This window comes from Heptranchias perlo, chromosome 1 (genome assembly GCF_035084215.1).
Source record: "Heptranchias perlo isolate sHepPer1 chromosome 1, sHepPer1.hap1, whole genome shotgun sequence".
In the NCBI taxonomy this organism is placed as follows: domain Eukaryota; kingdom Metazoa; phylum Chordata; class Chondrichthyes; order Hexanchiformes; family Hexanchidae; genus Heptranchias; species Heptranchias perlo.
Window position 1 is genome coordinate 7,734,700 of NC_090325.1, and position 25,331 is coordinate 7,760,030.

The window sequence follows — 25,331 nt, forward strand, 5'->3', positions numbered from 1 at the left end:
TCACAGTGCGGGATTGGCGGTCATTAGAAGTGAAAGAGCGCGTTTTGTAATAAAGGAAATAACTAAAGGGAAACCCAGATGTTGGTGGCTTAGGTGGTAAAGCTGGCTAATACTTTCAGGCCAGAGGGTCCAAGGTTCGATTCTTGGTTTGTGCTGGTCTCGTTATTAGAGAAGTGAAAAATCAGGCATAGTTTCCACTCCTGAATGATGTTGGTGAATGCTGCTGGAAGTGCACCTGAGTGGATGCCCCTCAAGGTCAAATGATCAGCTGACACTTGCTGTCTAGGCTCATGAAAGGTGCTCACTTGGATGAACTACAAAAAGCACACATGGAACTGTATCCCAGCAACCATCAGCACCTTCAGGAGAAGTGGGCAGGGTAATCCTCCCCATCAACTCTCAAAAGCACCAAATTAACATTATTAACAACATAACTGGAAGTTAGCAGCAGAGTCACAAACCATTAAAGACCAGAGTGTACAAAAATCAAACTGTTATAAAGATTTGTGGTCAACATTAACATCAGTTTTCCCTATCTGTTTCCATTGGTTTCAGTAAGGGAGCTGAGAACACAGGCTGGGAGAGGGGTTACCGAGTGACAGTGTGAGGGAGCTGGATTAACATCAGTAGAGATACAGTCAGTAACACAGGGCACTGGGGGGGAGGGGGTACTGAGTGACAGTGTGAGGGAGCTGGATTAACCTCAGTAGAGGTACAGCCTGACAGTAACTAATGTCAGTAAAGATGCAGACATCATTGAAGATCAGAAACCCAGGTGATGCTAAAAATAATTAATCTTTTTCCCTGTTTATGTTTTGTTTAGTGCATCACTAACCAGTTAAAGGAGAGGGGGTATAACACTTCCTTGGATCTGCCGGATAACGTGCTGATGTTTATTCGGGACCACCTTTTGATGGCTGACTCTATCAGCCCCGTTGGTGGGCAGCCACTCCTCGTTATGAGGGACACCCTGTATTCCAAGATCACTGTCCAGAGAGTGAGTGCCGGCAATGGGAAGGGGCATGAAGTTTTCTACTTGGGTACAGGTGAGGAAGCGTAATCTGTCTTCATGTACATAAACGGCTTGCTTTCTCAACTGGTACTTGGAATCTTAACTAAACAGAGCGATCCACCTCCCTGACTGAGGACTTGGAAGGGCTGTGCCTGCTATGGTACCAAGCCATACAGACCAGAAAGGTCTTCAGTTTAGCCCCTGGTCTGTGTGGATTAGTTGCTCTTAGCTGGGGGTGGCGATAGGGGTATCATGGTTGGCCTCAATCAATAGTAACACCCCTACTGCTGCCCCAACTGGGCAAGAGAGGGAAGAATTTACCGGGATTCCTGATGCTGATCGCTATCCCGTGACTCTTCCTGTTCGTGTGTTGGACGTCTGGTTAGACTCAGCTGTGACACTATCCTACAGTTGAATAGCCATCTTTAAAGTGTTACTTTGTCTCCATTGTCTCTTTTAAAAGATCACCCAGTGCTTTACTCCCTGGGTGAGAAGCACTCATTCCTCAGCCTCTGGTAAGAGCATCTCCCTAACTCTGACTCGGAGTTCTTTATTTTATCAATTCTCCATCTTCCCCAAACTCAATGGCTCCCTGACGACACAGGGAAAATTGGAGTTGCACCAGCAAACCCATGTCTTACTGCTCCATTGACACAGTACCTCAGAGGGTCAGTAACCAGAGGCCACAGATTTAAAATATTTGGCAAAAGAACCAGAGGGGAGATGAGGAGAATTTTTTTTACGCAATGAGTTGTTATGATCTGGAATGCACTGCCTGAAGGGGTGGTGGAAGCAGATTCAATAGTAACTTTCAAAAGGGAATTGGATAAATACAGGAAAAGGAAAAATTTGCAGGGTTATGGGCAAAGAGCGGGAGAGTGAGACTAATTGGATAGCCCTTTCAAAGAGCCGGCACAGGCACAATGGGTCGAATGGTCTCTTTCCGTACCATAACGTTCTATAATTCTTTGAGTTTAAACATGCTAACAGTGCAGTACCAGTCAAGGTGATTATATTTTTAGAACTATAAATTCAGAAGGAAACTCTGTACCTCTGAGCTATGTCGACTAGGTAAGTCCCAATTTCAATCCCCAGCTGATATTGAGTCAGCTGATCTCAGTTGGTAAAGAGTTCAGACGCTACAATTGGCGACAGTACCCCTGGGAATGGAAGGGAAAATTGCACAGGGTTCCAGATCTTGATCACAATCAGTGACCTCCCCCCACCCTTTGCTGGAAAGTAGGTGAGTGGATTTCAGATCAGGATCAGGACCGGCTAGAATGTCCTGCACTGTCTTGTAACATTCTGGCATTTACTGTCAAGATTCACACATGAACAGAGCAAAATCCCAGAAAATAAAACGATGCCTATGCAACCGTACTCCAGCAATGGAGTCGGTGTTCCTTGGGAGGTAGGTATAGGTGCATAGGAATAGTAGTATAGTGTGTAGTGTGGTGTAGTGTATTACAGCCTCTGTCTGGTATAGAAAGGCAGCCAACCAAGCAATTCCATAAAAAGGAGGGGAAAATTGGCAGGAACAACACTGGAGGCTCATTCTTTAACACATCTCCTCAGTTAGAGATACAAAAAGATTGCAAGTAATGTTTAAAAAAAAAAGAAAAAGAGCTCGCATTTATATAGGGCTAGAAATCGGACTGTGTAGCGCCTGTTTTTCAGGCGCTGTGCGGCTGCCTAAGGTCCAAAAATGGTGCCCGGAATGCACGTGTGCCAGACGTCATCTTGGTAAAGGTGTTTGCGAACACTGGCATCATGTAAAGAAAGGAGAATATGTGTTAGATCAATGTCCTACGCTGATTTAAAGTGATAGACACCATTTTGGTACTCAACGCACCAGTCACGAACAGCTGAACATGCCTTAGGTGGCCTGGAGGACCCCCCACCAGTGCTATTTAAAGGGATCATGCAGGTGTTGCAGGTTAGTGGCTGGATTATTGCTTCTGGCTGTTGGTACAATTGGACATGACAGGCTGGTTTAAAAAAAAGTAAAACTACATGGCAGGCTGGTCAAAAAAATAAAAGCCCAAGGGATCCAAGGGAAAGTGGCAAATTGGATCTAAAATTGGCTCAGTGGCAGGAAGCAAAGGGTAATGGTCAACGGATGTTTTTGTGACTGGGGTTCCACAGGGCTCAGTACTAGGTCCCTTGCTTTTTGTGGTATATATTAATGATTTGGACTTAAATGTAGGGGGCATGATTAAGTTTGCAGATGATACAAAAATTGGCCGTGTGGTAGATAGTGAGGAGGAAAGCTGTAGACTGCAGGAAGATATCAATGGACTGGTCAGGTGGGCAGAAAAGTGGCAAATGGAATTCAATCCAGAGAAGTGTGAGGTAATGCATTTGGGGAGGTCAAACAAGGCAAGAGAACACACAATAAATGGGAGGATACTGAGAGGTGCAGTGGAAGAGAGGCACCTTGGAGTGCATGTCTACAGATCCCTGAAGGTAGCAGGACAGGTAGATAAAGTGGTTAAGAAGGCATATGAGATACTTTCCTTTATGAGCCGGGCATAGAATATAAAAGCAGGGAGATTATGCTAGAACTGTATAAAACACTAGTTAGGCCACAACTTGAGTACTGTGTACAGTTCTGGTCACCACATTACAGGAAGGACATAATTGCACTAGAGAGGGTACAGAGAAGATTTACAAGGATGTTGCCAGGACTGGAGAATTTTAGCTATGAGGAAAGATTGGATAGACTGGGGTTGTTCTCTTTGGAACAGAGGAGGCTGAGGGGTGATTTAATTGAGGTGTATAAAATTATGAGGGGCCAAGATAGAGTGGATAGGATGGACCTATTTCCCTTAGCAGAAAGGTCGATAGCCAGGGAGTATAGATTTAAAGTAATTGGTAGAAGGAATAGAGGGGAGCTGAGGAGAAATTTTTTCAGGAACTCTGTACCTGAAAAGGTGGTAGAGGCAGAAACCTTGAACTCATTTAAAAAGTACTTGGATATGCACTTGAAGTACTATAACCCAAAATGTGCCACTTGACACTTGCATTCACTCACCTTGACCACTCATGTCAAATCATTGCGCTTTTTCCTACACTGCATCCACATGCGTAGTGCTATGCCCCTGGCATTCACCTCCATGGCCACTTCCTCCCACTGCCTCCGCAACTGGTGTTTGGAGGGTCTCCTGCCACCCTGCGGGTACAGGATGGCTCTCTGTTCGTCCACTCCCTCCACTTATTCCAGCACAATCTGTAACCTCATGGCCCGGCATATTCCTCACTCTACCAACAAGCCAGGGAATCAACCCTGGTACAATGAGGATTGTAGAAGAGCATGCCAAGAGCAGCACCAGGCGTACCTAAAAATGAGATGCCAACCTGGTGAAGGTACAACACAGAACTACATGCATGCAATATTCGGAGCTAGGTGATTCTACAACCAAAGGACCTGATCAAAGCTCTGCAGTCCTGCCACATCCAGTCGTGAATGGTGGTGGACATTTAAACAACCAACGGGGGGAGGAGGCTCCATGAACATCCTCATCCTCAATGATGGCAGAGTCCAGCATGTGAGTGCAAAAGACGAGGCTGAAGCGTTTGCAACCATCTTCAGCCAGAAGTGCCGAGTGGATGGTCCATCTCGGCCTCCTCCCGATATCCCCACCATCACAGAAGCCAATCTTCAGCCAATTCGATTCACTCCACGTGATATCAAGAAACGGCTGAGTGCACTGGATACAGCAAAGGCTATGGGCCCCGACAACATCCCGGCTTTAGTGCTGAAGACATGTGTTCCAGAACTATCCGTGCCTCTAGCCAAACTGTTCCAGTACAGCTACAACACTGGCATCCATCCGACAATGTGGAAAAATGCCCAGGTGCATCCTGTCCAAAAGAAGCAGGACAATTGGGCAGGAAATTGGACATGAAGCTGAGTTTGGATCGGTCAATGCCCTGTGGGTGGCGGAGAGGGCCCAGGGGCTGTGTGGCCGGGTCCTGCTCCTACTTCTTGTGTTCTTTAGATTTGTGGTTGGGATCAGATCAGCCATGATCTTATTGAATGGCGGAGCAGGCTCGAGGGGCCAATTGGCCTACTCCTGCTCCAATTTCTTATGTTCTTATGCAAATCCAGTCCGGTCATTTACCGCCCCATCAGTCTACTCTCAATCATCAGCAAAGTGATGGAGGTGCCATCGACAGTGCTATCAAGCGGCACTTACCAATAACCTGCTCACTGATGTTCAGTTTGGGTTCCGCCAGGACCACTCGGCTCCAGACCTCATTACAGCCTTGGTCCAAACATGGACAAAAGAGCTGAATTCCAGAGGTGAGGTGAGAGTAACTGCCCTGGACACCAAGGCAGCATTTGACCGAGTGTGGCACCGTGGAGCCCTAGTAAAATTGAAGTCAATGGGAATCGGGGGGAAATCTCTCCAGTGGCTGGAGTCATACCTAGCACAAAGGAAGATGGTAGTGGTTGTTGGAGGCCAATCATCTCAGCCCCAGGACATTGCTGCAGGAGTTCCTCAGGGCAATGTCCTAGGCCCAACCATCTTCAGCTGCTTCATCAATGACCTTCCCTCCATCATAAGGTCAGAAATGGGGATGTTCGCTGATGATTGCACAGTGTTCAGTTCCATTCGTAACCGCTCAGATGGTGAAGCAGTCTGTGCCCGCATGCAGCAAGACCTGGACAACATCCAGGCTTGGGCTTATAATTGGCAAGTAACATTCGTGCCATACAAGTGCCAGGCAATGACCATCTCCAACAAGAGAGAGTCTAACCACCTCCTCTTGACATTCAATGGCATTACCATCGCTGAATCCCCCACCATCTGGGGTCACCATTGACCAGAAACTTAACTGGATTAGCTACGTAAATAATGTGGCTACAAGAGCAGGTCAGAGGCTGGGTATTCTGCAGCGAGTGACTCACCTCCTGACTCCCTAAAGCCTTTCCGCCATCTACAAGGCACAAGTCAGGAGTGTGATGGAATACTCTCCACTTGCTTGGATGAGTGCAGCTCCAACAACACTCCAGAAGCTCGACACCATCCAGGACAAAGCAGCCCACTTGATTGGCACCCCATCCACCACCCTAAACATTCACTCCCTTCACCTCCGGCGCACCGTGGCTGCAATGTGTACCATCTACAGGATGCATTGCAGCAATTCGCCAAGGCTTCTTCGACAGCACCTCCCAAACCCACAACCTCTACCACCTAGAAAGACAAGGACAGCAGGCACACGGGAACAACACCACCTGCATGTTCCCCTCCAAGTCACACACCATCTCGACTTGGAAATACATCGGTGTTCCTTCATCGTCGCTAGGTCAAAATCCTGGAACACCCTACCTAACAGCACTGTGGGAGAACCTTCACCACACGGACTGCAACGGTTCAAGAAGGCGGCTCACCACTGCCTTCTCAATGGCAATTAGGGATGGCAATAAATGCTGGCCTTGCCAGCGACGCCCACATCCCATGAACGAATAAAAAAAACTAAGGCCTCCAGTGCGTTGTTGCAGAACCTCTGGGCGTGCGCTCTTGCCGCTCTAGCCATTCTACCTGTCATCCTGCACTGCTTCCATTGACGGTGCACCTCCCCTTTAAGAGGTGCAGGCTGCCTTTGACTAGTGCTGGCCACTCCCCATATCGGGACTGCTATCATGATTCGAGCTGCATCCTCATTTCCGTGATTTGTACGTGCAGCCACGCTACCCACGCTGTTGAGTGGCTGCACGCACAAATCGTGGAAATGAGGATTCAGCACGACTCTCACTTGCTGCCTGCATCAGTGCAACCAGACGCGGGTTATTGAGTTTGACCTCCACTGTGTCTTAAAAGTGCTGGAAATACACTATCTGGAGGCCTCTCCAAATATGGTTAATGTTTCAGGTTGATGCTCTTCTTCATAAGTCACTGATTCTCCATTGGTGATCCTTAGTGGATCTGAAAGAGGAAGCATGAAGTACAGTTCTGACAATGAGTTTCAACCTGAAACACCAGCCTGTCTATTTCTCTTTTTGCTGTTATTTCATCTCCTTCGCTGTTTGCTGCAGAATGGCAGTGAAGGCTGTGGCGGAAGTAATCTACTTTGTTGGCTGGGATTTGTATATGAATGTTGTGATCGAGGAGAGGGGGCAGCGGGCGACAGAAAATGTTGTTTTTTAAAATAATATAAGGGGGAGAAGAGAGTCTGGAATATCCATTCACAAAAAAATACTTTCAGACAGTGGTGTCCAGAGGTTCTCGATGCGTGAGCACCGTTGACTGTGCGCACGGACCTCCTGCAGTTGATGGCAGCCAACGAGTAACGGCGGCGATGCCCAAGATCTGGTGGTGGCATAGAACTACTTACATCCTACCACCAGGTCAGACAACCCTACGGTTTTGCTGCTAAAACAATGAGCCAATTCAACATGCCTGCGTGCTTGTGTTGCAATACGAACAGCTTTGAGTCAACATGTAACTGTGGCTCACTGGGCGACGCAGTGTCTGTTCAAACTCCAATTTTTTTAATTCTAAGTATCATTGTTCGCGTTGTCCTTTGCCAGTGTAAGTGCACAAAGCGGTTTTAAGGTAGTTGTGTAGGGTGGTCCTTGGGGAGAATTTTCAATTAAAATGGAAATACTGTAAATAGGTGCCAGCTGTGGCTCATTTGGCAGCATTCTCACTTCTGAACTAGAAAATTGTGGGTTCAAGTCCATCTCCAGAGACTTGAGCACAAAATCTTGGCTGACACTCCCAGTGCAGTGCTGAAGGAGTGCTGCACTGTCGAAGGTGTCATCATCGGATTGGATGTTAAACCAACGCCCTGTTTGCCCTCTCAGGAGGATGTAAAAGATCCCAAGGCACTAATTCGAAAAAGAGCAGGGGAATTCTCGCCGGTGACCAGGTCAATATTTATCCCTCAACCAGCATCACTAAAACAGATTATCTGGTCATTATCTCATTGCTGTTTGTGGGACCTTGCAGTGCGCAAATTGGCTGCTGCGTTTCCGACATTACAACAGAGAGTACACTTCAAAAGTACTTCATTGGCTGTAAAGCGCTTTGGGGCATCCTGAGGTTGAGAGGCGCTATATAAGTGCAAGTTATTTCTGCACTACCTTTCTAAATGAAAGATTTATTGAAGAAAGACGCCTGCATTTATATAGCACTTTATCACGTTTGTCAAATGTCTGAAAGCACTTCACACATTAAGTACTTTAAAGTGCAGTGACTATTGTTTTTCAGGCAAATGAGGCAGCTATTTTGCATGCTGCAAGATTCTACAAACACCAATGGGCTGACCAGTAAAATTGCTTTTAGCGGTACTCGTGGGAAGATTATTGGCCAGGACACTGGATGAACTCCCAGCTTTTCTTCAAGTAGTGCCATGGGATCTTTAACTTTACCTGAACCAGACCGGACCTCAGTTTAACATTTCATCCAAAGGGCTTCAGCACCCCCTTATCACTGCATTGGAGTGTTGGCTAAGATTATGAACTCAAATCCTAGTGTGGGGCTTAACACATAACTTTCCAATTCAAAGGCAAGAGTGTTACTACTGAAACAAACTCACCCATAAACTGAGATTGTCAAAACTCATTCCACATTCGACTCTTAAAGCCAACATTCTATCTGTCTGGCCACTATTTTGTGATTGTTTTTGTGAGAGAGCGGCATAGTTAGGAACATAAGAATTGCAAGATGAAAAGTGACTACGGTCCATCTAATTTGCCTTCTACCATCCTGGTAGTCGCATGATACAATGATAATGGAGTTGTTGACTAATCATAGCAATCAATCACAATCATTTAGTCTACAACAGACCCAGACATAAGGCGAGGAGAACCCCCAGTGGTGGAGAGCTTTGGGAAACATAGGTCAAAAGTCACCTGTTCCTCCAAATCATGTTACACTTACCACAGGTCATATCTCAAATTACTCATACACTGTATCCTAAATGTTAATTTACTTGAGAATAACATAGCTGTGTTTGGTATTTTGATGTAGAAACTGGACATTTGCACAAAGCAGTCAGAAATGGCTCCAAAGCCCATGTGATGGAGGACTATGTAGTCTTCAAACCAGCTGAGAAAGTTCTGAACATTGCACTACAGCAGGTAAGGACCCCAGTCAATCACAAGGCCATCAAACCTGGAGGCAAAAACTGGAGCTTACACTATTACCAGAAATCTTGAAAAAGCAGATGAACCAAGAGATGGCCATTCAGCCCATCAGTCCCGCCCCTCCTATAGACCGTGTATTGTACACTCTGCCCCACTATGACCTGATTCCTTTTGAATTCACACCCTACATGCGTTGATCTTGCAAATGTGTAGTTCAGACAGAGTGACATTCGCCGTGTTCCTATTCTGGTAGCAGATCCTCCCGAGTGTGTGATGGGGTGGGGGTTGGAGGAAGGTCCCAACAAGCCAGCAATGTGCAGGTTGTGTTTTTACGGCTGTATAATCAGGCTAAGTGCTCAGCCTTGAGGCAGGTCATGAATCCAACTCTCTAGGTGATGCTCCCTGCCTCTGTAGATAAGTTAGAGGCCACTGGCTCCAAAGGCTACAATATAAATGGACTACCCTATATAATCTCCTGAAGGACAATGCTCCTTTTCCTGCTCTTGGTTGAATATCATTAACTTACAGGATCATACTACTTTATATTGAGTCATGAACTAAGAGACTGGATAATGTGCCATGAACTGAGGGACTTGATGATTAGTCCTGTAGTCTGCTGCACTCCAACTCCTTCCATCATTTCATTAATAATATAAGAGCTTCATAAGGAAATTGGTAGGTGAGAAAAAGTTTGAGTGAACTTGGTGCTGATGGAGATTATTTCTTTCAGGGGTCCGTCTACGTTGGATCATCTAGCATGGTGGTCCAGCTTCCTGCAGTAAACTGCAGCAGGTATTCACGCTGTAATGACTGCTTCCTGGCACGGGATCTGTCATGTGGCTGGGATGTGCAAAAATCGGAATGTATTCAATACGGAAACCAAACTGCCCTGGGGTGAGTAGCAGTGGAGAAGTCGGATCTTCTCCCAGTGGGTAATAGAATTGCACCAGGGAAGGCCTTTGAAGTGGACACTAAAAAATGGCATTGAGAGAATTGGGCTGCACTTCTGGAGAGAGAAGCAACTGAGGGAAATGGTGGCAAGGTGGGAAGGTAGGATTGCTGAATGAATAAAGGGACAGGCTTGTTGGCCAAATGGGCTGTTCAGGTTCCTGGAAATTCTCTTGCTGGTTCAGTGCAAACACGTACGAGAACACGAAAACGTCAGATAGGAAACGACCAGCTGGTCCACCTAGCCCGTCCCAACACATCTCATTGTGGAGCGTTATTGACCTGCATCCTCTTACAGGGCTCGGCAGGGTAGATGCAAGGAGCATGTTTCCCCTAGCTAGGGAATTCAGAACCAGGGGTCACAGTCTCAGAATAAAGGGTAGGCCACTTAGGACTGAGATGAGGAGAAATTTCTTCACTCAGAGGGTGGTGAATCTTTGGAATTCTCTACCCCAGAGGGTTGTGGAGGCTCAGTCATTGAATGCATTCAGAACAGAGATCGATAGATTTCTAGATATTAAAGGCATCAAGGGATATGGGGATAGTGTAGGAAAATGGTGTTGAGGTGGAAGATCAGCCATGATCTTGTTGAATGGCAGAGCAGGCTCAAGGGGCTGGATGGCCCACTCCTGCTCCAATTTCTTATGTTCTTATGATCATGTGTATGTGCCTGGATGTGCAGGTGAATGGATTTTTTTTAATGCTTTTAAAAATCAGTTTTCTGCCCTCCTCACCTTTTGCTTAGTGTATGGTTCCACTGGCGGTATTAGGCTTCCGGTACCTCACCCAAGTGGGCCTGAGACTAGACATTAAATTACATTGGGTTTAGTGTATTTTTTTCCCCAGAAGCATATCATAGTAGGTACAGCACAGGAGGAGGCCATTCAGCCCATCGTGCCTGTGCCAGCCTTTTGAAAGAGCTATCCAATTGGTTCCATTCCACTGCTCTTTCCCCATACCCTATAAATTGTTTCCCTTCAAGTATTGTTTCCCTTCAAGTATTTATCTAATTCCCTTTTGAAAGTTACTATTGAATCTGCTTCCGCCACCCTTTCAGATATTGCATTCCAGATCATAACAACTTGCTGCCTAAAAAAATGTTTCTTCATGTCGTCTCTGGCTCTTTTGCCAATCACCTTAAATCTGTGTCTTCTGGTTACTGACCCTTCTGCCACTGGAAGCAGGTTTTCCTTATTTACTCTATCAAAATCGTTCATGACCTTGAACTTCTGTCAAATCTTCCCTTAACCTTCTCTGTTCTAAGGAGAACAACTCCAGCTTCTCCAGTCTCTCCACATAACCATTCAAGTAAATCTCTTTTGCACCCTCTCTAAGGCCTTGACATCCTTCCTAAAGTGTGGTACCCAGAATTGAACACAATACTCCAACTGAGGCCTAACCAGTATTTTATAAAAAATTAGCATAACTTCCTTGCTTTTGTATTCTATGCCTCGATTAATAAATGTAAGGAATCTTACAACACCAGGTTATAGTCCAACAGTTTTATTTGAAAATCACAAGCTTTCGGAGATTATCTCCTTCGTCAGGTGAGTCCTCACTCACCTGACGTAGGAGGTAAGCTGCGAAAGCTTGTGATTTTCAAATAAAACTGTTGGACTATAACCTGGTGTTGTAAGATTCCTTACATTTGTCCACCCCAGTCCATCACCGGCAATTATTCTTCTACCCTTACCCTAGACTGTCAAGCTGTGGCTCAGTTGGTAGCACTGTCACCTCTGAATCAGAAGTTTGTGGGTTCAAGTCCCACTCCAAAGACTTGAGCACAAAATCTAGGCTGACACTCCCAGTGTAGCAGTGAGGGAGTGCTGCACTATCAGAGGTGCCCTCTTTCGGATGAGATGTTAAACTGAGGTCCTGCCTGCCCTCTCAATGTCCTGGCCAATATTTATCCCTCAACCAACATCACTTTAAAAAAAAATTATCTGGTCATTATCACATTGTTGTTTGTGGGACCTTGCTGTACGCAAATTGGCTGCTGCGTTTCCTACATTGTAACAGTGACTACACTTCAAAAAGTACTTCATTAGATGTAAAGCGCATTGGAGCGTCATGAGGTCATGAAAGGCGCTATATAAATACAAGTTCTTTCTTACAGTAACTAATTGCCCCACCGTTTCCTAGAACTAGATCCAACACTGCCCTCTTTCTTATTGAACTACAACATATTGAATTTGAAGATCCTGGGCACTGTGTAGAGATCCTTCTTCTCCTTTGCCACTCACAATACTTTGACACCAGTATGTCTTCAGCTAATTAAAGTCAGATATTATTTGACTCTGTTGTTTCTCCGTTAATCTCCAGTTCGCCTCCATATCTCCTCCTCTATATATCCTTTTCCAGTGTTTCGCAATTTATGATAAACTCCCGATACAGTAGCAGTCCCCTTCTTATTCCTCAACTGACTGCAGCGATTCACCATCCCCTATATCACCCCTACATTCTAGAGCTGTTATATCAGTCAAAGCGCTGAGCAGGCACCTGAAGAGCAGTGTTGAAAAAGTCGCCGGTTGACCTTTTCCCTGTGGATTGGGTTTGGGCCAGGTGGAGGGAGTGGATTTCAGTCTGTCCATAGTAACTGAGCTGTGTACTTCGAGCTGTGTAATCTGCAGCCAAGTGTTCCAGTTGGAAGAGCCAGTGCAGTGTTTCCTTTCAGCTGCTGGATAGTGAAAACATTCACTCAGGAAGGATACATTGGCCTTGGAGGGGGTGCAGCGCAGAGTCACCAGAATTATACTAGGGCTAAAAGGGTTAAATTATGAGGACAGGTTGCATAAGCTTGGCTTGTACTCCCTATTGAAGATTGAGGGGTGATCTAATTGAGGTGTTTAAAATGATAAAGGGATTCTGGTGGGGGAGTCTAGCAAACAAAGCATACCCTTAAAATTAGAGCTGTGGAGTGAAGTCAGGAAACACTTTTTCACACACAGAGTGGTGGAAATCTGGAACTCTCTCCCCCAAAAAGGCTGTGGATGCTGGGGGACAATTGGAACTTTTAGGACTGAGATCGATAGATTTTTGTTAGGTAAGGGTATCAAGGGATATGGAGCAAAGGCGAGGTACAGATCAACCGTGGAGTTGAGGTACAGATCAACCGTGATCTATTTGAATTATGGAACAGGTTTGAGGGGCTGTATGGCCTATTCCTATTCCTATGTATAATGCCTGTGTAACAGGCCAACTTCGACCGTCTTCCTGTTGGGAAGCTGTGTCAGAATTGCAGAATTACAGCTTTTCATTCAATTTATCTATCTATAATATATTACAAATCTTGCATTAGTGTGCACTTCATGTTGACTTTTTCAGTTATAAATTCCTGTGTATATTTATAATGGAAAGGCCTATGTAAACTTGTCACACTGTAATCACACCTTCCCCCAGTGGAAGCGCAGGTTCGACCTCCTGTACACAACTCCATGCAAGATCAACTAGTAATATATATTTCAATTTGGTTAGTCAAAAATTGGGCTGAATTATGGTTTTAATGTAGAATAGTAACTTTGTTTTCAAATACAAATAATAATTATTACATTGTGTTTTCTTACCCTGCTAAAAACAAAATAATTTTGCTTCTCTGGCAGGTTTCTGCAAGATGTGGAATATGACAACCAGCAAACTAACATCTTGTGTAATGCTAGAAAAGGTATGTTTGATGAAAGACCTACCCCTACCCCCTCGATGCTCAGCAGATTTTTATTACCCCAGTTCTCTCTCCTGAAGGTGGTAACATTGGTAACTCATAGTTCCACAAGTACTGGTCACCCTCCAGTATCTCGCCTAAGTACCCTATGTGTCGGCCTAGGTATGTGTCGACAGGATCCCCTGTCACTATCCAGTGACCCCCTACTGGAAAATGTGAATTGTATCATCGGGTTAAGAAAATATCGGACTTGGCAGTGATGCCCTACATAGTCAAACATCCTACTGATAATGTCTAGACTCACACATAAAGAATGTCCACGTGGCACTGTACCCAAAAACTTCTGGATCAATGGAACCGTTAGGGAGGAGAGTATGGTCAAACATGCTTGGATTTCCCAGTTCTCAGGCCACCGTCTGTGTCCAATTCTGGGCACCACATTTTAGGAAGGATGTCGATAATAATAATAATATAAGGGGCACAGAGGGGGAGGAATTTTTGAAATGTGTTCAGGATAACTTTTTTAACCAGTATGTTTCCGGCCCAACGAAGAAGTAGGCATTGCTGGAGTTGGTTCTAGGGAATGAGGTAGGCCAAGTGGAGCATGTGTCAGTGGGGGAGCATTTAGGGAACAGCGACCATAGAACCATAAGATTTAGAATAGCTATGGAAAAGGACACGGACCACTCTAAAGTAAAAATAATCAATTGGAGGAGGGCCAATTTCAATGGGATGAGAATAAAGCTGGCCCGGGTAAATTGTAATCAAAGGTTGGCAGGCAAAACTGTAATTGAGCAACGGGCGGCCTTTAAGGAGGAGATGGTTCAGGTACAGTCTAGGCACATTCCGACGAGGCGGAAAGGTAGGGCAACTAAAGCCAGAGCTCCCTGGCTGACAAAAGAGATAGTGAGTAAGATGAAATGGAAAAAAGGGGCATATAACAGATGTCAGGTTGGTAACACAAGGGAGAACCAGGCAGAATATAGAAAGTTGAGAGGGGAAGTGAAAAAGGAAATAAGAGGGGCAAAGAGAGAGTATGAGAATAGATTGGCGGCCAACATAAAAGGGAATCCAAAAGTCTTCTACAGGCATGTAAACAGTAAATGGGCAGTAGGAGGAGGGGTGGGGCCTATTAGGAACCATAAAGGAGATATACTCGTGGAGGCAGAGGGGATGGCTGAAGTTCTAAATGAGTACATTGCATCTGTCTTTACCAAGGAAGAAGATGCTGCCAGAGTCTCAGTAAAGGAAGATGTAGTTGAAATACCTTTTTTTAAATTTGTTCATGGAATGTGGGCGTCGCTGGCAAGGCCAGCATTTGTTGCCCATTCCTAATTGCCCTTGAGAAGGTGGTGGTGAGCCGCCGCCTTGAACCGCTGCAGTCCGTGTGGTGAAGGTTCTCCCAAAGTGCTGTTAGGTAGGGAATTCCAGGATTTTGATCCAGCGACAATGAAGAAATGGCGATATATTTCCAAGTCGGGATGGTGTGTGACTTGGAGGCGCACATGCCTGTGTGTTGTTCCCATGTGCCTGCTACCCTTGTCCTTCTAGGTGGTAGAGGTCGCGGGTTTGGGAGGTGCTGTCGAAGAAGCCTTGGCGAGTTGCTGCAGTGCATCCTGTGGATGGTACACACTGCAGCCACAGTGTGCCGGTGGTGAAGGGAGTGAATGTTTAGGGTGGGGGATGGGGTGCCAATCAAGCGGGCTGCTTTGTCCTGGATGGTGTCGAGATTCTTGAGTGTTGTTGGAGCTGCACTCATCCAGGCAAGTGGAGAGTATTCCATCAAACTCCTGACTTGTGCCTTGTAGATGGTGGAAAGGCTTTGGAGAGTCAGGAGGTGAGTCACTCGCCGCAGAATACCCAGCCTCGGACCTGCTCTTGTATCCACAGCATTTATGTGGCTGGTCCAGTTAAGTTTCTGGTCAATGGTGACCCCCAGGATGTTGATGGTGGGGGATTCGGCGATGGGGTGGTGGAGGCAGATTCAATCATGGCCTTCAAAAGGGAACTGGATAAGTACTTGAAAGGAAAAAGTTTGCAGGGCTATGAGGAAAGAGCGCAAGAGTGGGACTAGCTGGATTGCTCTTGTATGGAGCCAGCATGGACTCAATGGGCCTAATGGCCTCCTTCCCTGCTGTAACCTCTTTATGATTTTATGCTTTGGAGAGGGTGCAGAGGAGATCTACTGCAATTCTACCAGGGATGAGGGACTTCAGTTATGTGGAGAGACTGGAGAAGTTGGGTTTGTTCTCCTTAGAGCAGAGAGGGTTAAGGGGAGATTTGATAGAGGTGTTCAAAATTATGAGGGGTTTTGATAGAGTGAATAAGGAGAAACTGTTTCCACTGGCAGGAGGGTCGGTAACCAGAGCACACAAATTTAAGACAATTGGCAAAAGAACCAGGGGAAAGATGAGGAGAAATGTTTTTATGCAGCGAATTATGATGATCTGGAATGCACTGTTTGAAAGGGTGGTGGAAACAGATTCAATAGTAACTTTCAAAAGGGAATTAGATAAATACTTGAAAAGGAGAAATTTGTCAGGCTGTGGGGTAATAACAGGGGAGTGGGACTAATTGGATAGCTCTTTCAGAGAGCCAGTACAGGCACAATGAGCCGAATGGCCTCCTGTGCTGTATGATTTTATGATTCTAAATATTGGGTGTTTACATTTCATGGACGCATTTTATTAATTTGGTGAATTTCATATGGCAAGGGTAAATAGTTTCTTATTGCTCAGTTCTGGCATTAACACTGGCCCCAGCACTTCCGATGTAGAATCCTGATAATTGGCAGCGAACTGACTCTCATGTTGAAATTCACAAGATACTGTGTTAGGTGAAATCACTTACCCTCCATATGGGCAAAACTTTAGTAAAGAAATTCTGAGAAAATAAGCTTACAACAATGTTACAGTGACACTTAGTATTAAACTTAACCCACATATAAGATTGTGAAGGGTCTTGATCGGGTGGATGCAGTAAGGATGTTCCCAAAGATGGGTGAAACTAGAACTAGGGGGCATAATCTTAGAATAAGGGGCTGCTCTTTCAAAACTGAGATGAGGAGAAACTTCTTCACTCAGAGGGTGGTAGGTCTGTGGAATTTGCTGCCCCAGGAAGCTGTGGAAGCTACATCATTAGATAAATTTAAAACAGAAATAGACAGTTTCCTAGAAGTAAAGGGAATTAGGGGTTATGGGGAGCGGGCAGGAAATTGGACATGAAGCTGAGTTCGGATCGGTCAATGCCCTGTGGGTGGCGGAGAGGGCCCAGGGGCTATGTGGCCGGGTCCTGCTCCGACTTCTTGTGTTCTTTAGATTTGTGGTTGGGATCAGATCAGCCATGATCTTATTGAATGGCGGAGCAGGCTCGAGGGGCCGATTGGCCTACTCCTGCTCCAATTTCTTATGTTCTTGTGTTCTTATATATTTTTAAATGATTTGTTCTCTGGATGTGGGCGTCACTGGCAAGGCCGGCATTTATCATCCATGGTCAATTGCCCTGAAAATAAGGCATGATGAGCCTTAGAATCATAGAAGTTTACAACATGGAAACAGGCCCTTCGGCCCAACATGTCCATGTCGCCCAGTTTATACCACCAAGCTAGTCCCAATTGCCTGCACTTGGCCCATATCCCTCTATACCCATCTTACCCATGTAACTGTCCAAAATAGAATCATAGAAGTTTACAACATGGAAACAAGCCTTCTCCTTGAACTACTGCAGTCCCATGGTGCAGGTGCTCCCAAGATGAGTAGAGTGTTCCAGGATTTTCACCCAGCGACAATGAGGGAATAGCAATATATGTCCTTCTTGGTGATGCAAGTCAGGATGGTGTGTGACTTAGAGGTGATGGGGTTCCCATAACATTCCTACTCTTATCCTTCTTGGTGGGTGTTGAGGGCTGGGAGGTGCTATCTAAGTAAGAAAGGACTTACATTTATCACCTTTCATCACCTCAGGACGTCCCAAAGGGCTTTACAGCCAATGAAGTACTTTTGAAGTATAGTCATTGTTATCTTGTAGGCAAACACGGCAGCCAATTCACGCACAGCAAGCTCCCACAAACAGCAGTGAGATAAATGACCAGATAATCTGTTTATGGTGGTATTGGTTGAGGGATAAATGTTGTCCGGAACACTGGGAGAACTCCCTTGCTCTTCTTTGAATAATGCCATGGGATCTTTAACGTCCACTTGAACAGGCAGACAGGGTCTCTGTTTAACGTCTTATCGGAAGGACACAGTTGCTACAGTGCATCCTGTAGATCTTACATACTGCGGCCACATTGCATTGGTGGTGGACGGGATGGATACTGAACAGTGGCATCGGTCGAGCAAATTGCTGTGTCCCGGAGCTCCTTGAATGTTACTGCAGCTGCACTCTTCCAGGCGAGTGGTGAATATTTCATCACACTCCTGACTTGAGTCGCAGAGCATTGGCCATGCATGTCCTCAGGAAAAATAATTGAAGGGAGGATCACTTTGTTATAGGCTTAGGAAATGTTGAAGGGGATTGTCCAGCTGCAACAGTACTAATAGACTGCCAGAGGCTTTGAGGGTTCAGAGAGCGAGCCACTAGACTGGTAATGCAACATTGATGCTTTGTGGTGTTTATTTTATTGTCACACTTTCCCTTGCTGTTTGTGGGGTATTATTTGAAACATCAGATTTTCAAAGAACACTTCCTGCGGTCAGGCAAGTGAATTCTGTAATAAAGTCTTTGTATTGGTCACTTTGGCGGGGGTGAGGAATAGGTCACTTCTCAATGTACTTTCCATCTGCTCACACCATCCGCTCATGCTGTGAGACTTGAACAAACAAGACAGGTGGCTACGGAGTGCTGGGATTGGGAGAGTCTCCAAAATAAGAGATTAAGTCCACTGGCCGCCATCTGTGGCTGTTCTACGTGTGTGAGCCTGGACATTGAGTCTCTATCCGTCCTGAGCAGGTGATTACACACATAGAATCTTACAGCACAGAAGGAGGCCATTCGGTCCATCGTGCCTGTGCTGTGTCTTTGGAAGAGCTCTCCCATTAGTCCCACTCCCCCTGCACTTTCCCCATAGAGCTGCAAACTTTTCCTTTTCAAATATGTATCCAATTCCCTTTTGAAAGTTACTATTGAATCTGCTTCCACCACCCTTTCAGGCAGCACATTCCAGATCATAACACCTGCACACTTCACAGCAGGAGTCACCGAGGAGCAATCAAGAGCTGGAATCCTGGCTGATTTATTTTCATTCCCTTTCATTTCCCCTATCCCATGAGGCCAACAGTAGCCCCCCCCCTTACTGTCGCCTTGACACTGCTCAGCTAACTCAGCAACAACAACAACTTGCATTTACATAGTGCCTTTAACATAGTTAAATGTTTGTAAACAATTTTACAACACCAAGTTATAGTCCAACGATTTTATTTTTAATCCCACAAGCTTTCGGGGGCTTTCCCCTTCCTCAGGCGGTGTGGGCAGTGGCCACACCGCCTGAGGAAGGGGAAAGGGAAATCGTTGGACTATAACTTGGTGTTGTAAAATTGTTTACAATTGTTAACCCCAGTCCATCACCGGCATCTCCACATCATAGTTAAATGTCCCAAGGCACTTCACAGGAGCCTAATTAGATAAAAAAATTTACATAATTCAAGTACAGCAGAAACTGCACAAAATAGATTAGAACTTTTGCACAATGTGTATGGGTTGCTCCAGCAGTGATTTACCACTCACATGTGACTGCTAATTCAATGAGGCACAAAGTTGGCTACCAAACCTCAGTTACTTAAACCGAATTCCAGTATTCCAGACAGCCTCCAGGCAAGTAACACACAGGTAAAGATCCAACCTGCGGCCTTCCTGTTTGTGCAGCTCAGTACAGCACTGTACACAGAGCCACAAAGTCACCCTTTGTAAAACTTCAAAAGATGTTGGAATCTTTTTAAAAGCTATGAGGAGGCAGAGTGACACTGCTAGCTGGCACTGTATTGGACTCCAGGGGTATGAGTTGGCATGCTTGATGCCCAATGTGCTTAGTTTTCGCATATTAACCGTGTTATCGCGGGGAGCCGCATAGCAATGACCACGCATGTTCCCAAGTGAGGACAAAAATTAAGGCAGGATCACTTCATTATAGGCACAAAAAATGTTGAATGGTGCTGTGCAGCTGCAGTACCGTTAATGGACTGCTGGTGGCAGTGAGGAGCTATTGGCTGCCACAACCAGGCACCAGTGGTATAGCAGCTGTTTCTCATGAACCAGCTGGTAACTTTTCCCAGTTGGTGCCCCTGATGCAGAGCCTCCCACACTGTCCATGTAAACCAATCACTAAAAGCTAGTGGACAGGTATAAAAAGCAATCAAAAAAGCTTATGGAATTTTGGCCTTTAACTCAAGGGGGTTGGAATACAAAGGGGAGGAAATCATAAATCAGTTGTGCAGATCCTTGGCCAGACCACATCTGCGTACTGTGTTTAGTTCTGGGCAGTGCACCTCAGGAAGAATATGTTGGCCTTGGAGGGGGTGCGGCGCAGATTCACCCCAGAATGATACCGGGGCTAAAAGGGTTAAATTATGTGAACAAGTTGCATATTCTTGGCTTATATTCTATTGCGTTTAGAAGGTTGAGGGGGTGATCTAATAGAGGTCTTTAAAATGATTAAGTGATTCGATAGGGTGGATACAGAGAAACTATTTCCTCTGGTGGGGAATCCAGAACAAGGGGGCATAATCTTAAAATTAGAGCTAGGCCATTCAGGAGTGAAATCAGGAAGCACTTCTTCACACAAAGGGCAGTGGAAATCTGGAACTCTGAGGCACTATCAACCGAGGCCCTGTCTGGTCAGTGGATGTAAAAAATCCCATGGCATTATTCAAAGAACAGCAGGGAAATTCTCCTGGTATCCTGGCTCAGAACCATCCAGGATGGAGCAATTTGCTCCCTTACGCTGGGCTCAATATCCACCCCTCCACCACTGGTGTGGCTGCAGTATGTACGAGCGGGCTCGAGGGGCTGTACGGCCTACTCCTGCTCCTATTTCTTATGTTCTTACAATTGACATGATGCACTGCAGTGACTCACCAAACATATGTCTTTCAGATAGGAGCACTGTGTGCAGTTTTGGTCTCCTTACCTAAGGAAGGGTATATTTGCCTTAGAGATGGTGCAATGAAGGTTCACTAGTTTGATTCCTGGGATGGGAGGGTTGTCCTATGAGGAGCAATAGAGTACAATGGGCCTATATTCTCTGGAGTTTAGAAGAATAAGAGATGATCTCATTGAAACATATAAAATTCTTAGAGGGCTTGATAGGGTAGATGCTGAGAGGCTGTTTCCCCTGGCTGGAGAGGTCTAGAACTAGGGGTCGGCCATTTAGGACCGAGATAAGGAAAAATTTCTTCTTCATCCTCAGTTGTTGAGTATATTCAAGAATAAGATTGATAGATTTTTGGATACTAAGGGAATTAGGGGATATGGGGATCAGGAGGGAAAGTGGAATTGAGGTAGAAGATCAGCCATGATTTTATTGAATGGCGGAGCAGGCTCGAGGGGCCGTGTGGCCTGCTCCTGCTCTTATTTCTTGTGTTCTTATATTAAACCGGTTCAAATGGATGTTAAAGATCCCATGCCACTATTCAAAGGAGCATGGGAGTTCTCACAGGTGTCCTGGCCAATATTTATCCCCCAACATTACTAAGAACAGATTAACTGGTCATATATCTCATCGCTGTTTGTAGGACCTTGCTGTGCGCAAATTGGCTGCCGCATTTCCTACATTGCAACAGTGACTACACTTCAAAAAAAACCTCCATTGGCTGTAAAGTGCTTTGGGACCGTGCCCTATTTAATCTGCACTCTGGTGAAATTTAAAGCTCAGTCCCTGTCCATAAACTTGTGGCTTGTTTTTTGTTTTCCAGACCATCATGAGCCGGTGGCCAAGGTGGTACCAGCGGTGGAGGGGACCGCGGTTTTCCTCCAGTGTGACCCCAGTTCTGCTTGGTCAACCTGTCAGTGGGCAACGCCCAATGGAAACTTGGGCAACAATGACAAAGCCAGAGGGATTGACGTGACAGTCACACAGGGTACGCTGGGCGATTACAGGTGTGTGTGCATTGAGGGGGAAGTGCGGACTTTTGAAGCCCTCTACAGCCTAGAGCTCGGGTCTTCGACTGACCCCAGGAAGGATTCGAATTCTGTCAATTATCTCCTGATGGTTCTCTTCCTGGTCCTCGGCCTTATTTTCGGTGCTCTCGCCTACAAATGCGGTCACCAGTGGTATAAGAACAAAACGGCGTCAAAGGGCGGATGCAACAGGGACTACCCAGATGCAGCAGCGGGGATCACGGATCCCAGTTTGGGCTCCAACGATGAAAACCGGCCCTTGACCATTAGCCAGAAGAACCAATCGGATTTCAATGGAACCGGCGATAAAGAGATTTACGAGAAAAGTGGGAAGGAGGTGAATGGGATGAACACGGGCCCTTTGAGAAACCAAACTATTTCTATCATATCGTGCCAGGATGAAACCTCGATTTAATCACCGGCTGGCGGGCGGACTGGAGCCCTTGATGAATGTGGCCCGAAAGAGTAGCCAAGCACCTGCTTTTCAAATACCTGTTTGTTTTTATTGTGTGTGTGTGGCGTTGCTTTTAATTCTGTCCACTTGTCTTTCTTCCAGGTAAGCAAGTGTAGAGTTTTGGGGGCAGAAATGTGGGCCCTCGCTCAGCATCAACGTTGTCACGTCAGCTTCATGCATGCCTGGAGAAGAGCACTCGCCTTGTGGGGGTGGGGGGGGTGGGTGGGGGGGGGTGTGCAACGCTACTTTGGTCACAGCCACGCAGTTTGAGACATTGTGAGGGAGCTGTGCGACCTTTAACCCTCTGAGGACCATCCAAGTTGCCAGTTTGAGTTTACACCTGGAAAAAAAAACATGAAATTTGAAATTGTTCGATCCTGTGAATAAATGTATAGTTTTGTAAAGGCGGTGAGTAGCTGAAACCGCTCAGACCAAGGGACTCCAGGTTTGATCCCTGTTCCGTGCCGAGTTCTTCATGGAAAGTGAAGTAGTCCAATCCGAAAGTAGGGTCCTAAATCTAAACAAAGGAAACTGGGTATGAGGAGTGAGTTGGCTATGATAGATTGGGAAGCTTCATTAAAAGGCATGACGGTGGATAAGCAATGGCAACATTTAAGGAACGAATGCATGAATTGCAACAATTATACATTCCTTTCTGGCTCAAAAACACAAAAGGAAAAGCGGCCCAACAATGGCTATCAAAAGAAATTAAGGATAGTACTAGATCCAAAGAGGAGTCATATAAAGTTGCCAGAAAAAGTAGCAAGCCTGAGGATTGGGAGCAGTTTAGAATTCAGCAAAAAAGGACCAAGAAATTGATTAAAAGGGGGAAAATAGAGTATGAGAGTAAACTTGCAAGGAACATAAAAGTGGACTTTAAAAGCTTCTACAAGTATGTAAAAAGAAAAAGATTAGTGAAGACAAATGAAGGTCCCTTACAGTCAGAAACGGGAGAATTTATAATGGGGAACAGGGAAATGGCAGAGCATTTAAACAAATACTTTGGTTCTGTCTTCATGGAAGAGGACACAAATAACTTCCCAGAAATGCTAGGGAACCAAGGGACTAGTGAGAAGGAGGAATTAAAGGAAATTAATATTAGTAAAACAATAGTGCTGGAGAAATTAATGGGACTGAAAGCCGATAAATCCCCAGGGCCTGATAATCTGCATCCCAGAATACTAAAAGAGGTAGCCATGGAAATAGTGGATGCATTGGTTGTCATCTTCCAAAATTCTGTTGATTATGGAACAGTTCCTGCAGATTGGAGGGTGGCAAATGTAACCCCACTATTTAAAAAAGGAGGGAGAGAGTAAACAGGGAATTACAGACCGTTTAGCCTAACATCAGTAGTAGGGAAAATGCTAGAGTCTATTATAAAGGATGTGATAAAAGGACATTTAGAAAATATCAACGGGATTAGACAAAGTCAACATGGATTTATGAAAGGGAAATCATGTTTGACAAACCTACTGGAGTTTTTTTGAGGATGTAACTGGTAGAACAGATAAGGGAGAACCAGTGGATGTGGTTTATTTGGATTGTCAGAAGGTTTTGATGAAGTCCCACATATGAGGTTAGTGTGCAAAATGAAAGCACATGGGTTTGGGAGTAATATACTGGAATGGATTGAAAATTGGTTAACAGACAGGAAACAGAGAGTAGGAATAAATGGGTCTTTTTCAAGGTGGCAGGCGGTGACTAGTGGGGTACCGCAAGGATCAGTGCTTGGGCCCCAGCTATTCACAATATATATCAATGATTTGAATGAGGGAACCAAATGTAATATTTCTAAGTTTGCTGATGACACAAAACTAGCTGAGATCGTGAGTTGTGAGGAGGATGCAAAGAGGCTTCAAGGCGATTTAGACAAGTTGAGTGAGTGGGCAAATACATGGCAGATGCAGTATAATGTGGATAAATGTGAAGTTATCCACTTCGGAAGGAAAAACAGAAAGGCAGAGTATATTTAAATGGTGATAGATTGGGGAATGTTGATGTACAAAGGGACCTGGATGTCCTTGTTACACCAGTCACTGAAAGCAAATATGCAGGTGTAGCAAGCAGTTAGGAAGGCAAATGGTATGTTGGCCTTCATTGCAAGAGGATTTGAGTATAGGAGCAAGGATGTTTTACTGCAGTTATACAGGGCCTTGGTGAGACCACACCTGGAGTATTGTGTGCAATTTTGGTCTCCTTACCTAAGAAAGGATATATTTGCAGCGGAGGTTCACCAGACTGATTCCTGGGATGGCAGGACTGTATTCACTCGAGTTTAGAAGAATGAGAGGGGATCTCATTGAAACATATAAAATTCTGACAGGGCTAGACAGACTGGATGCAGGGAGGATGTTTCCCCTGGCTGGGGGGGGTCCAGAACGAGGGGTCACAGTCTCAGGATACGGGGTAGGACATTTAGGACTGAGATGAGAAGAAATTTCTTCACTCAGAGGATGGTGAATCCTGTGGAATTCTCTAACACAGAAGGCTATGAAGGTCAAGTCACTGAATATATTTAAGATGGAGCTAGATAGATTTCTAGACACAAAAGGCATCAAGGGGTATGAGGAGAGAGCAGGAATATAGTATTGAGATAGAGGATCAGCTGTGATCATATTGAATCGCAGAGCAGGCTCGAAGGGCCGAATGGCCTACTCCTGTTCCTATTTTCTATGTTTCTGGGTTTCTATGAGTTCACTGATCTCAGTCTGGGCTGTCAGCGAGGATTGCCCCTCCCCCTGGGCCAAGGAGAGTAAATATCAGCTCCGGGGTTCTTGCTTCTGATCACCATCCAGTGACCTCTGCTACAAAGGACATGTGTAGATGTGGCAAGAGGTCAGGACTGGCCTCCAATGTCCTGCTGGCTTTCACTTAATTTGCAGGGCTATGGGGAAAGGGCAGGGGAATGGAAATAAGGGGATAGGTCTTTTAAAGAGCCGGCACAGGCACAATGGGCCGAATGGCCTCATTGTGTGCTGTAAGATTCTATAATTCTACTTAGGTTTACAGGTGACACAGTGACCACTAGCCGGAGGTACTGGTGAGTGAC

At 45.5% G+C, this 25,331-nt stretch overlaps 1 protein-coding gene across 1 annotated transcript in view; it reads left to right on the top strand.

Moving 5' to 3' along the window:
- Positions 1-22,492, top strand: part of sema4f (sema domain, immunoglobulin domain (Ig), transmembrane domain (TM) and short cytoplasmic domain, (semaphorin) 4F) — a 204,916-nt gene extending 182,424 nt beyond the window's left edge. Inside the window, exons 10-14 of the mRNA XM_067980026.1 lie at positions 824-1,046; positions 8,995-9,104; positions 9,841-10,004; positions 13,658-13,719; positions 21,624-22,492. Of these exons, the coding sequence (XP_067836127.1) occupies positions 824-1,046; positions 8,995-9,104; positions 9,841-10,004; positions 13,658-13,719; positions 21,624-22,243 (1,179 nt within the window). The 3' untranslated portion in view covers positions 22,244-22,492. The remainder of the gene's footprint in view (positions 1-823; positions 1,047-8,994; positions 9,105-9,840; positions 10,005-13,657; positions 13,720-21,623) is intronic.
- Positions 22,493-25,331: the final 2,839 nt, after the last annotated feature.